Source organism: Gaeumannomyces tritici, assembly GCF_000145635.1.
Source record: "Gaeumannomyces tritici R3-111a-1 unplaced genomic scaffold supercont2.7, whole genome shotgun sequence".
NCBI lineage: Eukaryota > Fungi > Ascomycota > Sordariomycetes > Magnaporthales > Magnaporthaceae > Gaeumannomyces > Gaeumannomyces tritici.
Genome location: NW_008804551.1, coordinates 2350264 through 2363318, shown reverse-complemented (window position 1 = coordinate 2363318; position 13055 = coordinate 2350264). Strand labels below are relative to the sequence as shown.

At 60.3% G+C, this 13055-nt stretch overlaps 4 protein-coding genes across 4 annotated transcripts; 2 read left to right on the top strand and 2 right to left on the bottom strand.

Annotated features, from left to right (window-relative positions):
• Positions 1-64: 64 nt before the first annotated feature.
• Positions 65-1097, top strand: GGTG_12103 (hypothetical protein; the record flags this gene model as incomplete). The annotated part of the gene is made up of 3 exons (XM_009229996.1): positions 65-104; positions 273-607; positions 945-1097. The coding sequence occupies 3 exons, from the start codon at positions 65-67 to the stop codon at positions 1095-1097; spliced, it is 528 nt and encodes a 175-aa protein (XP_009228260.1).
• Positions 1098-1580: 483 nt separating this feature from the next.
• On the bottom strand, positions 1581-3471 carry GGTG_12102 (hypothetical protein; the record flags this gene model as incomplete). Its single annotated transcript, XM_009229995.1, has 2 exons — positions 1581-2939; positions 3022-3471. The coding sequence occupies 2 exons, from the start codon at positions 3469-3471 to the stop codon at positions 1581-1583; spliced, it is 1809 nt and encodes a 602-aa protein (XP_009228259.1).
• Positions 3472-4389: 918 nt separating this feature from the next.
• GGTG_12101 (hypothetical protein) lies at positions 4390-7861 on the bottom strand. Its single transcript, XM_009229994.1, has 2 exons — positions 5363-7861; positions 4390-5272 (listed from the first exon to the last, which is right to left on the bottom strand). The coding sequence occupies exons 1-2, from the start codon at positions 5941-5943 to the stop codon at positions 5167-5169; spliced, it is 687 nt and encodes a 228-aa protein (XP_009228258.1). The 5' UTR covers positions 5944-7861; the 3' UTR covers positions 4390-5166.
• Positions 7862-9480: 1619 nt separating this feature from the next.
• On the top strand, positions 9481-12905 carry GGTG_12100 (STE/STE7 protein kinase). The gene is made up of 2 exons (XM_009229993.1): positions 9481-11858; positions 11931-12905. Exons 1-2 carry the CDS (start codon positions 10167-10169, stop codon positions 12342-12344), a joined length of 2106 nt encoding a protein of 701 aa, XP_009228257.1. The 5' UTR covers positions 9481-10166; the 3' UTR covers positions 12345-12905.
• The last annotated feature ends 150 nt before the right edge of the window (positions 12906-13055 follow it).

Sequence of the window (13055 nt, the reverse complement as noted above, 5' to 3'; positions counted from 1 at the left end):
CAAGACCCCACAGACCAATGCGGGAGGGCTGGGATAAGAGATGGTCATACAGACAAATGAAGCCATGACGGCACTTCGTCTTGTGCGGTGTAAACGAGCTGCCAGTATGGAGGAGGGCGTCGACATATAATAAAAGGCGGGAACCCATCTCGTTGGTAACAAGACATCGACACGCTCATCTCACTGTCCACACACTCTCGACAAGGGCCCCAACATGGCATCCCTTCTTCGGAGGCTCCTCTTCCTCGCTTGACTCTCCAGGCTAGCAGCAGGCGCCCCCACCCTACCAGCCAGGAACAGCGGCGACGTCGTCCCCTTCATCGCGCTCGAAGAGCACTGGCTCTCGACCGACGAAACGGAGCTGCAGGGCCTCCGGGACCGCGTGCCGCGCCTCGTCGAGGTCGGCCCGGAACGCACCGCGGCCATGGTCGAGGGCAACGTGGCCGTCCAGGTGGTGTCGCACGCCGCCACCTCGCAGAGCGCCATGCGCATGGCGCCCGAGGTCCGCGCCGCCAACGACAATTATGCTTGGATAGAGACGAACCTGCTGTTGGGAAGACAATTATTTTTGGTCGGCCATCAAAAGTACCTGCTTCAGGAGGAAGCCGTACGTGTAAATTACCCAACAATATATGATATGCCCACCTTCGCATCCTCCTACTTTTGTGAGTGGCTATCACGAATCTGCAAACCCGACGCCCCTCTACTCCGGTCATAATCTTAGGTAATTGAAGTTCCCCGACGGGTACGGGGACCGAGGGCCGGAGTGCGGGGGCTGGCGAAGCAGCCGAGTGTGGAGACAGTCCTCCAGCACTCCCGTCTCACGGGGATGCGCAGCCCATGCGCCTCAGAGACAGCAGCGAGTCCTGTCTCGGTTCTTCCCTACCAGACGTGCCAGTGTCTTGCTCCTTGTCGCCTGAAACCTGTTCGTCTGCCCGTCGAAGCCCGTCGCCTGCGTCTGTGGCGCCTGCGGCAGAGTCGATCAAAGGAGGGGCATCCACGGCATCGTGTCCACGGGCATGCCCGAACGAGGATGGTGCGCGTCGCCTGCATGGAGGGACCGACGGTCACGAGGTGCCATCTGGCCGGGCGGCTGACGGGAAATTTGGGCTGCTGCAGCCATATATATTCGCTGTTTCATACCACCTGCCTCCTACGAGCGAGGGGCCTTTTTCCTCCCCGGCCTTTACCGCCTGATATCTAAATAAGCCGGCCCCGAGGCCAAAACACGCACCCAACCTATGCGATGCCAAATTCTTGTTCCAAGCGATCCAATGTGTTGCCCGTACCCGAAAACGATAGGATGGGTTGACCAAAATGACAAAAACAAGACCAAAACAAGACCAAAACCAACGTTCCAGACTCCAGGCTACGGCTCAGGGCTTACCAATCTCAATCCCGCCTTCTCTCAAGCCCCGGCCCTGCGCCGACAACAATCTCGACCAATAACAAAAACGCAGGCTATGGACGGCTAAGTTAAATACAGAATAATGTGTTTCGCTCCGGTTCAAAACAAAACAGTACCTAAACAAAAGAAAGAGGACATAGTACACCGGCTGCCACTCGACCGACCCCCCACTTCACTTGGCCGCCTCGACAACCTGGAGCGCGGCCACAACGAGCACCAGAGTGCTGGGCAGGATCCAGATGACGTAGCTCTGGAACAGAATCTTGCCCATGACGCCCTCGTACACGTTGTTGATCTGGCAGATCTGGGCCAGCTGCAGTGCCGACGGGGCGCCCGTGAGCAGGAAGCACACAATGACAAAGATGGGGTCGTCGAGGATGCTGATGGGCACGTATTTGGCAAAGAAGGCTAGGATGGGAGCCATTACCAGCGTCGGCAGCAGCATGCGGCAGACTAGCGACGCCACCAACAGCTTCGTCCCGATCGTCTTCTCCTCCGGGTCCACGACATCGTGGCTCTGCGTGTTGCGAGCCAGGTTGGCGCCAAGCACCACCAGGATTAGGGGCACAGCCACGCCGGCGCTCGACGACACAGCGCTCGTGACACTGTTGCGGATGAAGGAGCCATCCTGGAAGAAAAGGCGCTGCAGATCCGGCACTGACGCAACCACGATGGCAATGAGCATCGCCCACAGCGGCGGGTTCATGAACTCCCACAGGAACCCGTACACCTTGCCGGCAGCGCGCGACACCAGGCCGCACCCGCGCTGGACAGGCATGGGGAGACGCGCGAACTGGCGGCGAGAAAAAGTCGAGGCCGCGTCCATGCTGCGCTGCTTGAACTGACCAGCACGTGCCCGCAGGCCCTTGACGCCGCTCGGTGGCTCCGGCTCATCACTGTTACGAATGCGCGGGAACGAGAGCATGTGCTCGCCTGCGTCCGGGAGCCTGTCATATTGCTGCTGCAGGGGCGGTGCGAGGCCGGCGAGGTTTGCCGGCTTGACGAAGCGCGAGTGCTTTCCGGGCTTGGCTCCGTTGGGCGCGCTGGATGGGCGACCACCGTTTCCGTTTTCGAGCCCAGAGCCCTCGCCCTCGTCCTCCGAGTCGGCCGGTGAGGCGCGCGAGTGGTTGGCCGTGGCAACAGGCGTACGGCCGGCGGGCTCGTAGCCCTCCGAGTCGGAGCGCACGGTGCCCTCGTCGTCCGAGTCGAAGCCGCGCGGGTCGACACCCTCGATGCTATCAGCAAGCAGAGCCCGCGTCTCGCCCTCGCCGTTGGCGTCATGCTGGCGGCCCTCTTCGATCTGCTCGTCGTCGTACTCGTCGTACTTGTCCTTGGGCGCGAGGAGAACGTGGTAGCCCCAGCTCCAACGAACCATCTGGCCAAGCTGCTGGAAGACGAGAAGGTACAGGATTCCACGCGCTGCCACCTCCTCATCGTTGTCCCCCTTGATCCTATCCCAGTGGAGACCCTTGATGGTTTGTGAAAGCGAAATGACGAGCGAGATGGGGAGCGAGTTCGAGTTGCCAAAGACCTAAGAGGACAGAGCTGTTAGCATGTCTCGTACAAGTTGTACAGAGGCACGGGGCAGGAAGCTGGTGGCACGAGTGACGTACTCCCATTGCCGTCACAAAGTTGGAGGCGCGCTTTCCAAAACCGAAGCACTTGGTCACGGCGAGCGAGATGAGGTACGACACGAGGGTCTGAATAACGAAGATGACGGGGATGACGGCGAGATCAGAGAGGTTGTCGGCGTTTAGTTGCGAGGCCAGCTTGGTGAAGATCAGGCAGGGCGTGAAGAGCATGACGTTCAGGTTGGCGAGGAACCTTTGCTTGTCGGCGTCGAAGTGGCCGAGTCGGGCAATGATGTAGCCCGGCAGGCTGATGCAGACAACCTCCATGACGGCGCCAAATACCAGAAAGGCGAGGTGCGGGAGGTCTGGGTGGGCATCGTGCGGCTTCTTCTTCTTGAACACGTTGAATGGCGACTGGGCTATCAGCTGTGGCGCGAGGTCTTCCATGTTGTTGACCCGGAATGACGCCGGGGAGGAGAAATACGAAGCCATGTGCGGCGGATGTGGTGGCCGGATGCGAACAACAAAGAGCAAGGAGGGCGCCGTGGCGCGTTCAGAGGTGGTAGCAGTGATGGATGAGAAGATCGCTGGGACCTCGGCCCAGGATTTTCGGGATGATGCGTTGGTGGCGCGGGAGCAGACGGCGATTTATTTGAGCAAGCCTCCGAGCTCGGTCGGACGGGATCGGTGGGTTGGGCGAGGAGGGCGTTGACGACGGACGGGCCGGTCGTTGGAAGGTGGACGCGAGAAGGACAAAGTGCAAGAGAAACGAGGGCTCAGAAGAGACGAGACATTACAGCACGGAGGCCTGCCGAGACGAAAAGGGCGGGTCCGCGGTTGCAGGGGGCGAAGGAGAAGAAAGGGCTCGCCGTTAGTTCTTGTTTGATCTCGTTTCGATTCGAGAGATGATGCGGGCAAAAAGGGGGCAGGGCCAGGCAACCCGGGCGCCGCAGCGCGTTCCATTGAGCATTGATTGCAGGCCGCCAGCCTGTCCCTGCGATAAGGCGCTCGCTGAGTGGCAGCAGGCACGCCCCACTTCCACCACACCACGGGGCCGCACGGGGACGTGCCATTCGATGATGGAGAAGGCTAAAACACCGTGCCTTGCGTGCCAAGAGTGCTAGATCCTGGTGTCAGTGCATTTCTCGCTTTCTCTTTTTCTTTGACCTCAGATTCAGCTTGGGCCAGATCCACCACGGCACGATCTAATTAGCCCGACTAGGCAGCCCTAGCCATCCCTCAAAAGTTGCAATGACAGATTTCCACAACCAGCACTCATCTGCCGTCCGTGCGCATACGTGAGTAAACCACAGCAGACGCTATCATATACTCATAGCAAACAGCCAGCGGTTGATTCAGCATCATGTCCGAGCCCACCACCGGCCGACCTGAGCTCGCACTGACGCGGCTCCACGTGCTCCGTCAGTGCCCCATTGACCCTGCGGCATGTAAACTTTTGCGGGGATGAGGGATGGGCGGAGCATCAACGAACAAAGTCGAACAGATGCCAATGCTCTTGGCAAACCACCGCCCGCCAATGCCAACAAGCTTTTCAGAAGTCGTGAGGTCATTATCGTTTGCGTCCGAGCTTGCGAACCCCCGCCCTGATTGGTCTGGTCTTTTGTCCCCCAAAACGGCCCTTTCGGCTCTGCGCCCAAAACCGGGCACCTGCTGCAAAGGTGCAAGGAGCTGCCGGGCGGTGGCGGTTTGGCCGTCGCTGTCTAGACGGCTGTCCAGCCAGCATCCAGCGACATGTCTGGCGGCAAATAAAACGGTGAGTTAATAAGAAAACGGCGCAGTTTTGCCCAATCTGGAAACCGTGCAAATATATTCTGTCCTGTCCAGTATCACCCTTCGAATTTGCGCGTAATGATCTGTTAGCTGTGTCTCGATCAATAGCGCCCCTAGAGCCTGCCACTGACTCCCAATCAGCCAACCAACAGACCGCAACCATTTGCAAGACGTCACATCCCCGCGGCACAGTGACGACATGTCGGTCCGCCTGTCTCACCACTGCTCCCCGGCCTCACTAGCCCTTCCTATCCACAACCTCCATGGCCTGCCCCGCCGCCATGGCCAGCGCCTGTTCGATGCGGTAGTGCTCGGCGCCGATGTGTCTAGCGTCGGGTAGGATCACCTCAGTCTGCATGACCCGGTACAGGACGAATGGGTAGATCGGGTCGGCGCCTAGGTAGATGCTCGAGAGGAACAGGTGGAAGTGGCTGGCGAAGGAGCCGTGCTGCTCCGGCCAGTACCCCACATGCCGGCCGCCGAGCCGAGCGCCCTGAGGAACCTGCAAATAGGGTGGCGGTCCAAAAGTTAGTCAGGTATTCCGGCGTGGGGGTGAGGTGGTGCCCTTTACAAACAGAGGGATGAGGCTTACCAAATCGTAAAGCTCGTGCTGGCGCTGTGCTGGCGCGAGAGCAGCATAGCTAGGCTGCCGGCCCTGATCCAGCACTGCGGGATCAGGGCGCTCCAGATGCCGAGCTCGAGCGTATCGTAGCCCTCGCGGCCCCTGAACCACTTGCCCGTCTTGTCACCCGAGCCAGCCCCGGGCTCCGACAGCCACCAGGACGAGAAGGTGTAGTTGCCCCAGAGCACAAACGGCATCAGCACCAGGAAGATCTTGCCCATGTTACGGCCGACCCAGGGGCTCGAAATCTTCCAGTCGTTATGCGCATACATAACGGTCGTCCAAACCATGCCAACGTCGAGAAAAAACCAGAGCCCCAGCCCGACCATTTCGAACGGGTGCTCGGCCACGCAGAACGGGTACAGCAGCTCCCAGGACCAATTGCCGATGGTGGCCATCATGGGCATGCCGTAGCTCTTGTCCTTGATCGCCTTGAGCGTGATCAGCGCGTACGCCGAGTACCAGCATACCATGCCGATCACCAGCACGCCCGCCGAGGCCAGCGGAAGCCATTGCGGCACGTGCGGCGGCAGTGTGTCGTAGAGACCCATGGCGAGCTCGCGATGGGCTGAGTTGGAGTTAACGGGATGACTGGCCCGAGGTGGATGGGAGGGGAGATGGCAAGAGCTGGCTGTTGGGGCTTGGTCCTGAAAAACCGATGCTTAGTCTGTCCGCGTACCTGTCCCTGAATCCTTGCCACGTCCAGGGGTGGCCGCGATGGACTACAGATATACCATATTGTTTCTTCACGCAGCGCTGGCCTCTCCGGCTCGCTCGGGCCTGGAGCGGCGACAGCATGTACGCGTTTTGCCCATTAGCCACGTTTACCGCGCCGGCCCCAACGCGCAGCAGCCGGTGATCGCAAGACGAAATGGAGAACTTGTAACGAGGGTGATCGGCCTAAGCTTTTGCGATAGGGTGGACGGACATGTTTTTCGTCTCTTTTGCTGGCTCCAACTTCTCCAAGAGAAGCTTTCCTACTCAGCCGGTGTCGTCCAAACTGCAAGCAGAACCGGGCTGGTGGGGGTGGGGTGGGAAAGGCCGGGTCTGTTCAAAGGTGTGCTCACGCGCCGTACCGAGACGGGACGAAAACCTCGCAAGACGCCCGAGGGAGGCAGGAGAATGGACAGTTATCTGTACTTGCGCGGAGTTGAAGCATCCGCCCAAGCATGGAAGGACAAAGCGCTAGCATCACGTTTCCCAAAGGCCATGGCACACACGCCATATACACGCAAGGGGAATCCTGGGCAACAGCAAAGCCCGGGCCTGAGATTTGTTGAAGCCTTTCTGCATGCGCCGGCCCGAGGCCGCTTGTAGGCGAAGAGCGAGCCGGTGAGGCGCTTCAAGAAGGGCCTTTCATTGCCTTCTGTGAAGCTGCCCGTCTCAGCCAGAAGCAGCCAAGACACCTCAGCTCTGCGCCGAGGCTGCCCCTTACCCGAGAGCCGGTTACATCTCCCTATCAATCACCCAGTCCTCTCCCCACGGCGGCAGCAGTAGCAGCAGCATGAGTGGGTTTCAGCCGCTGTCGGCCAGCCCGGAGGCCCGCTTCCAGTCCGCAGCAGCACCAGACGCCGGCCGCCGCGGCTGTGTTTGGCTCTGAGGCTCTCCGGGCCGGAGTCGCATGTGGGGATGTGGGGGAGCGTATAAGCCGGGAAGGAGGTCTGCCCGCCCGCTCAGGTGTCTGGTCGGGGTTGGGTTGCGGCTGGGGCTGAGGTTGCGGCTGGGCACGAAATTGGTGGGAAAGCCGCCCAAGGTTCAAGGGAGAGCACGTGATGGAGGCGGGCAATGTGTCAGGGAGAGTGTCCGTCAGTCGGATGGCGTAATAGTTCGGCCTTTCGTAGCCTTGATGGCCTTTCCGGGCTGCGGGAAGGGTCCAGGATGACGTCATGGACCCCCTTATTCCCCCTCTCCCGACTCGGCCTCAGCCAATACGTTGCATCCCGACCGACCCCATGAACCGTCAACTCACTTGCGCCCAGTCAGCACTTTGACACTTGTGTAGAGCGGTGATGCGTCGATTCTCCGTGTCTCCGTCGAGGCAACCTGGCTTGCCTGGCACCTGTCACCACATGCCGTGATGCCCTAGCCGATGAGGCTTGCGCAGCGGTGGCAAAACCGATCGCCCTGACCCCCTTTTCTGCTTCTGTCAAAATCGCCCCCGAAGCTGAGGCTAGCGAGGCTGGGCTGGACATTGGAAGCAAGCTCAGGCAAGGTACAGCCGTGACAACGCAGGAGCACAGCCCAGTCACCCAATATGATGAATCGGCGCGCCGGCCCAGGTGGGGGCAATATCGACTGAGGCGTGTTGTTAATTTTGGAAGCTGGGGAATCGGCGGAAAACAAAAAACTTGGCCGAGCCAGCGCAACCATCTGGGCCAACCTGGCCTGTGTGCCTGTCGACCCTGACCTAAATCACATCTCAACCGGTCCCGGCCAAGCGCTGGAAGTCCCCTTCTCGGCTGCGAGCGTTGCATCCAATGGGGCGAAAGGCGCGAACACGAGGCGTGGCCCGCGCGGGAACCGGATGGATGTTGGCCAGACCTGCATCTCGCAGCGCGTTGCCAGCGTCGTGGGTTGCGCTCTGTTGCTGCCATCTGCAGGTCCGAAATGGGGACGGTAGGTGATCCGCCTGTTGTCGGTGACCCGGACGGGCAGTCGAGGCTCGACGCTGCCGCCGACTGGCTACCGACAGTATTGAATGGCTGTGCTGCTCTAGGGTGGGGCAGAGTCCGGGAATGGGAACGCCCAAAGCCGCCAGGACGACCGAGTTGGCGGTGGGCCCGCGATGGAGCTCAACGCTGCCTCGGTTTTTTAACAGGCAGTGGCAGGGTCGTCGAGACTCTCGGCTACGCTCCCATGGCTCCTCGTGGAGGATGGCATCTCTTGTGCCTATCACTCGTTTGCTTCTCATGTTTCATGTGGGAGACGATCGCCAGCTTCCTGATTGCAGCCATCCCTGGCCGACTCCCGCTCCGGCTCCCCCGACATGGGTCAGGCCAAGAAGAATGTGGAGATGGCGCCCGATCCAAGTGCTTCTTACGTAGTGCGACCATGTCTCTGGCTCTCTGGCACCTCCGGACAGGTGAGAGGACAGGCGAGAGCCCGACCTGGGGTTGGGCGAGTCTGACACCTCCAGCACGAGGAGCCGAGAGAAATGGAGACATGCAGTCAACTCTGACGGCTGCTCGGTTGGCCGTTGTGGTTGTGTAGCTCCCTGCTGCCCGGGCTGCCGAAAAACGCTGATGGTTCGCTGCCCAGAACATCAAGGCCTGGCCATGGCCCCTGTCGGCTGCAACGTCAGTGACGACCCTCTTCCAATGCAGGCCATTGGTTTGGATGCTACCCCCTAGACTCCATTGCCTCAAGCCACAAATGCCAGCAACAACGTCATCGGCCGTCGCAGCGGCTGCTCGTGCTCAAGCAACCAATTAGAGCAGAGCCGAGGGCCAGCAGCGCCAGCATGAGGGTATTGACGGCACTTGATGATGCTATTTCGAACCAGGCGAAGTGCCTGCGTCTGCTGCCGCTGCTGCTCCCGCCTTTGGCCACGACGTCTCATGCAGCCTTGTTGCATCTGGCGCTGGCCATTCCAGCAGCTCCATCATGGATGCGCCTTCAATTGCCCATCGGGCTGGCAGTGTGCAATGCAGGCCAAAAGCCAGGAGCAATGAGGCAGTGCTCAGGACCCCTCTAGCGCCTGTCTGAATTTTCAAGGGAGGAGCAGCCCGTCATTTGGACATGGAAGGTGCGGCCAAAAAAATGCAGAGCTCCGCCGACTTGGGAAAGGACGATAAACAGCCCGGAAAAAAAAGAAACAAGAGAAAATCCATAGCCGTCATCATGCCCAAGCCAGGCCAGCCCCAGCGCGAGTTCCCACACTACCCAGCCCCGGAGCTCCCTGTCCGGCTTGAATGCCACGAATAGAAAGCTTGCCCTGTGACACGGAAGCAGCCAGACTTGGGTGGTCTCCAGTGGTTTCGCAGCTCCCAGCACTAGCTCCAGACCCCGGCTAGGCCCAAAGTGGGAGCCCGGGCCCCACCTGCCCCATAAAGTCGAGGTCTGACGCAACGCAGCATCCATTTGAACTACGGCAACCCCTCGAACGCGCCTACTGCTTCCACTAGAGCGTCGTTGTGTGGTCTGTGTTCATGGCCGATGCTATCTCAAGCTGTCTTTTCCCGAACTAGCACGCTTCGTTTTAAACCAGTCCCCGATCTGCCTCCCCACGCGACCTAAGTAACCCTCTCACCTCCGCCACGCTACCCGCCTCCCCGCCAGCAATCCAAGTCAGCGCCCGCGCCGAAGAGTTCCCTCTCGCCAGACTGCTGCTTGCAACTGCACTCCCCCTCTCGTCCTACGCGGCAGACAGACAGGACGAGCAAGCTGCCGGCATTTCCAGAAATAGCTCGCCCGTAGAACACCACACCCAAGACAAAGAGCAGAAAACAAAAGCTAGCGACGATCCCACCCCGAGACGCCGTGGCTCCTCTTGGTGCCTCCTCTCGGTGCCACCCGCAACCGACGCTACCCTGTGTGCCCGACGGCGTGCCCAACACCGCACCTTTCCTGACAAGGCTACGCCGACCCGACGTGCCTGACCTTGCGCCCGGGAGGTCTGACGTCCCGTCCCTTCTGAGAAGCCCGCTCCCCTCCTTGTACAACTACCTGCACTCTTCTCCGCCGAACGCCCTACACGGCATGTGGCCATCGAGGTAATTCCACCGGTCAACCACGACGCCGCCACAACACAGACAGACCACGCCGCCCCGTGACCATGTCTCAGACACAACCGCCATCAGGGCCTTCCCAGGCCGACTCGGTGCCTGCAACGCCCGATGAGCAATACGACAGCAACCCGACCTCACCTGGCTCCGAGGCACACATAGACGACGACTCTGGGGCCAGCACACCTTTAGACCCGCCGTCACCCAGCGTCATCCCCAAACGTGTGCCGTCTCTGCGCACCGTTTCGGACCCAGAGACGGCCGCCGCCATGTCTTCCGCATCGACCGTCGTGGGCGCGCTCAACAACGCCCGCAGGCCCCCGCCCTCGGCCAGCAACCTGCCCATCGACCTTATGGCCCGTGCCCGCGCCCTTCAGAGCTCGCGCCTGGGCCGGCCCTCGATGCAGGGCTTCGCCAGCACAGGCAGCAACTTGTCCTCGATGGGCTCGCCCATGTCTCCCATGTCGGGTGCTCAATCGCCCCCGACCATGGGCCCGGGCGGCCTCCCCACAAACATGAGGCTGCCGCCCAACATGGCTGCCAATCTCGGCAGCATGAGCCTGGGCGGTCGCCCACTGCCACCTGGCTTCCCCAAATCGGCCCCCATTGTCCCCAGTGCGCGCAAAGCCCCGCCAAGTCTTAGCGAGAGGCGACAGATGAGGCTCGGTGGCCTGCCTGGAGCCGTAGGCGGGGGCCCGCTCGGCGCACCCAAGCTCTCGGATCTGAGCGGCGCCAACGGGCCAGCCGGTGGTGCCGACGGCGAGTCGGCCAAAAGCCAGGGCCCGCCCAAGGACGGCGGGATCAAGGACTCGAAAATGAACGACTTTAGGAGATATATTGACACAGAAAAGGGCTGGATCACGTTCGAGGGCGCAGCCACCATTACGAGGACAGGCGTCAATTTCGCCAGCGGTCAGACCTTTAGCATCTCGCTCGATGAGATCCAGGTACTGGACGAGCTCGGCAAGGGCAACTACGGCACCGTGTTCAAGGTCCGGCATGCCAAGCCACGGGCGCCCCGGTTCGGTCAGGGGCTCAGCGGCTTCAAGCCCAGCGCCCCGTCCCGGCAGTCGTCAGCACTCAGCACGGCGTCGGACGGGGGCCGCTCTGCTGATTCTGATGGCACAAACGCCGTCGACGGCGGTAGCGCAACGTCGGGCGTGGTCATGGCCATGAAGGAGCTCCGTCTAGAGTTGGACGAAGCCAAGTTCACAACGATCCTCAAGGAGCTCGTGATTCTGCATGAGTGTGTATCGCCCTACATTATCGACTTTTACGGCGCGTTTTTCCAGGAGGGCGCGGTTTACATGTGCATCGAGTACATGGACGGCGGCTCGATCGACAAGCTATACGGCGGAGGGATTCCCGAGAGCGTGATCCGCAAGATCACTCACTCGACCGTCATGGGGCTCAAGTCGCTCAAGGATGATCACAACATCATTCACCGAGACGTCAAGCCCACAAACATCCTCGTCAACACGCGCGGCCAGACCAAGATCTGCGACTTTGGCGTCAGCGGGAACCTGGTCGCCTCCATCGCCAAGACCAACATTGGCTGCCAGAGCTACATGGCGCCTGAGCGAATCTCGGGAGGCAGCTTCGCGCCTGGAGCGCACAGCTCAGACGGCACCTACAGCGTCCAGAGTGACATCTGGAGCCTGGGGCTAACCGTAATCGAGTGCGCCATGGGAAAGTATCCGTACCCGCCCGAGGTGTCGTCGACCATCTTCAGCCAACTTAGCGTAAGTCTACCCCTTTCAGCAACCGGCAGTCGCTGCCAAAGGCCAACACTAACTCACGTGTGTCCGAAACAGGCTATTGTGGAGGGCGACCCGCCCGACCTGCCTGCTGAGGGCTACTCGGCGACCGCGCGCGACTTTGTCCGTTCGTGCCTCAACAAGAACCCCAGGAAACGCCACACGTACCCTATGCTACTGGCCCACCCTTGGCTCATGCCGCTGGCCCAGCCAACAACCATCACGGAGGAGGCCGAGGATGAGGACGGAAGTGGGGTCGCCGAGGCGGCCAGCAAGATATCCCTCACCGACCCCCTCACCGGGTGCGACGAGGAGGTGGCCAAGTGGGTACGCGATGCCCTCGACCGCAAGATCAGAGGAGATCTGCCCAAGTCGGACAAGCCAGCGCTTCACGCGGCGCCGCTAGACACAGTCAGCCCCGCCACCAGCCCAGCAGTAGGCACCGAGCTAGGCCACGGAGGGCCCAGATAGGGACAGCCCTAGGCTATGACGGTGCTGCAAAGGGCGCACTCGGTTGTAATAAACGAAAAGAGAAAGGAGAAGGAGCCCGCGGCTGAGCTGGTCTCTGCCTTCCTACGACAACCGCGGGCGTTGCGCACACACTTCCAATTGTTCGCTTCTGACCATGATATTTTTTTCCTTTATTCTTCCCTTTGTCCAGTTTACGGGATACCACTTGATCCACACACCTCGATTATCTGGGTTTGCACGCAAGAACGAGAGAAGCTCCGGTTAGAAGGGGGAAGGAGTGCGGCGAGGACGAGAGAAAGGCACATGCTCATCATCATCATCATGACTTGCATTGGTTGGGTGTTGGCTTGACAGATATAGGGGGCTGCGATGACTTTCCAGGGCTCGGTAGACATGGCCCTTGTTCTTTTTTATGCCCTTTTCGCTTTCCGGGCTGTATTCCTCCATCTTTTTTTTTTTTCAGTGACGTCTCAGACTTTAATTTTCCTGGACCGTCCTTTTCCTGTTATTTCATAAAGCACACGAATACACTCCATCCTCCCACGGGGATTACACGCAACACCGCTAGCGCCTTTGCAGCCAACGTGAGTTTGCGGCATTTTGTGCCCGCCCCGTGTTTCTCTGGCCCGCCCTCGCCTCGGGAGCAGCGGCCGGCCTTGACAAGCCCCATCTCCACCACAAGAAACCCTCACGAGTCGCACAGAAAGGCAG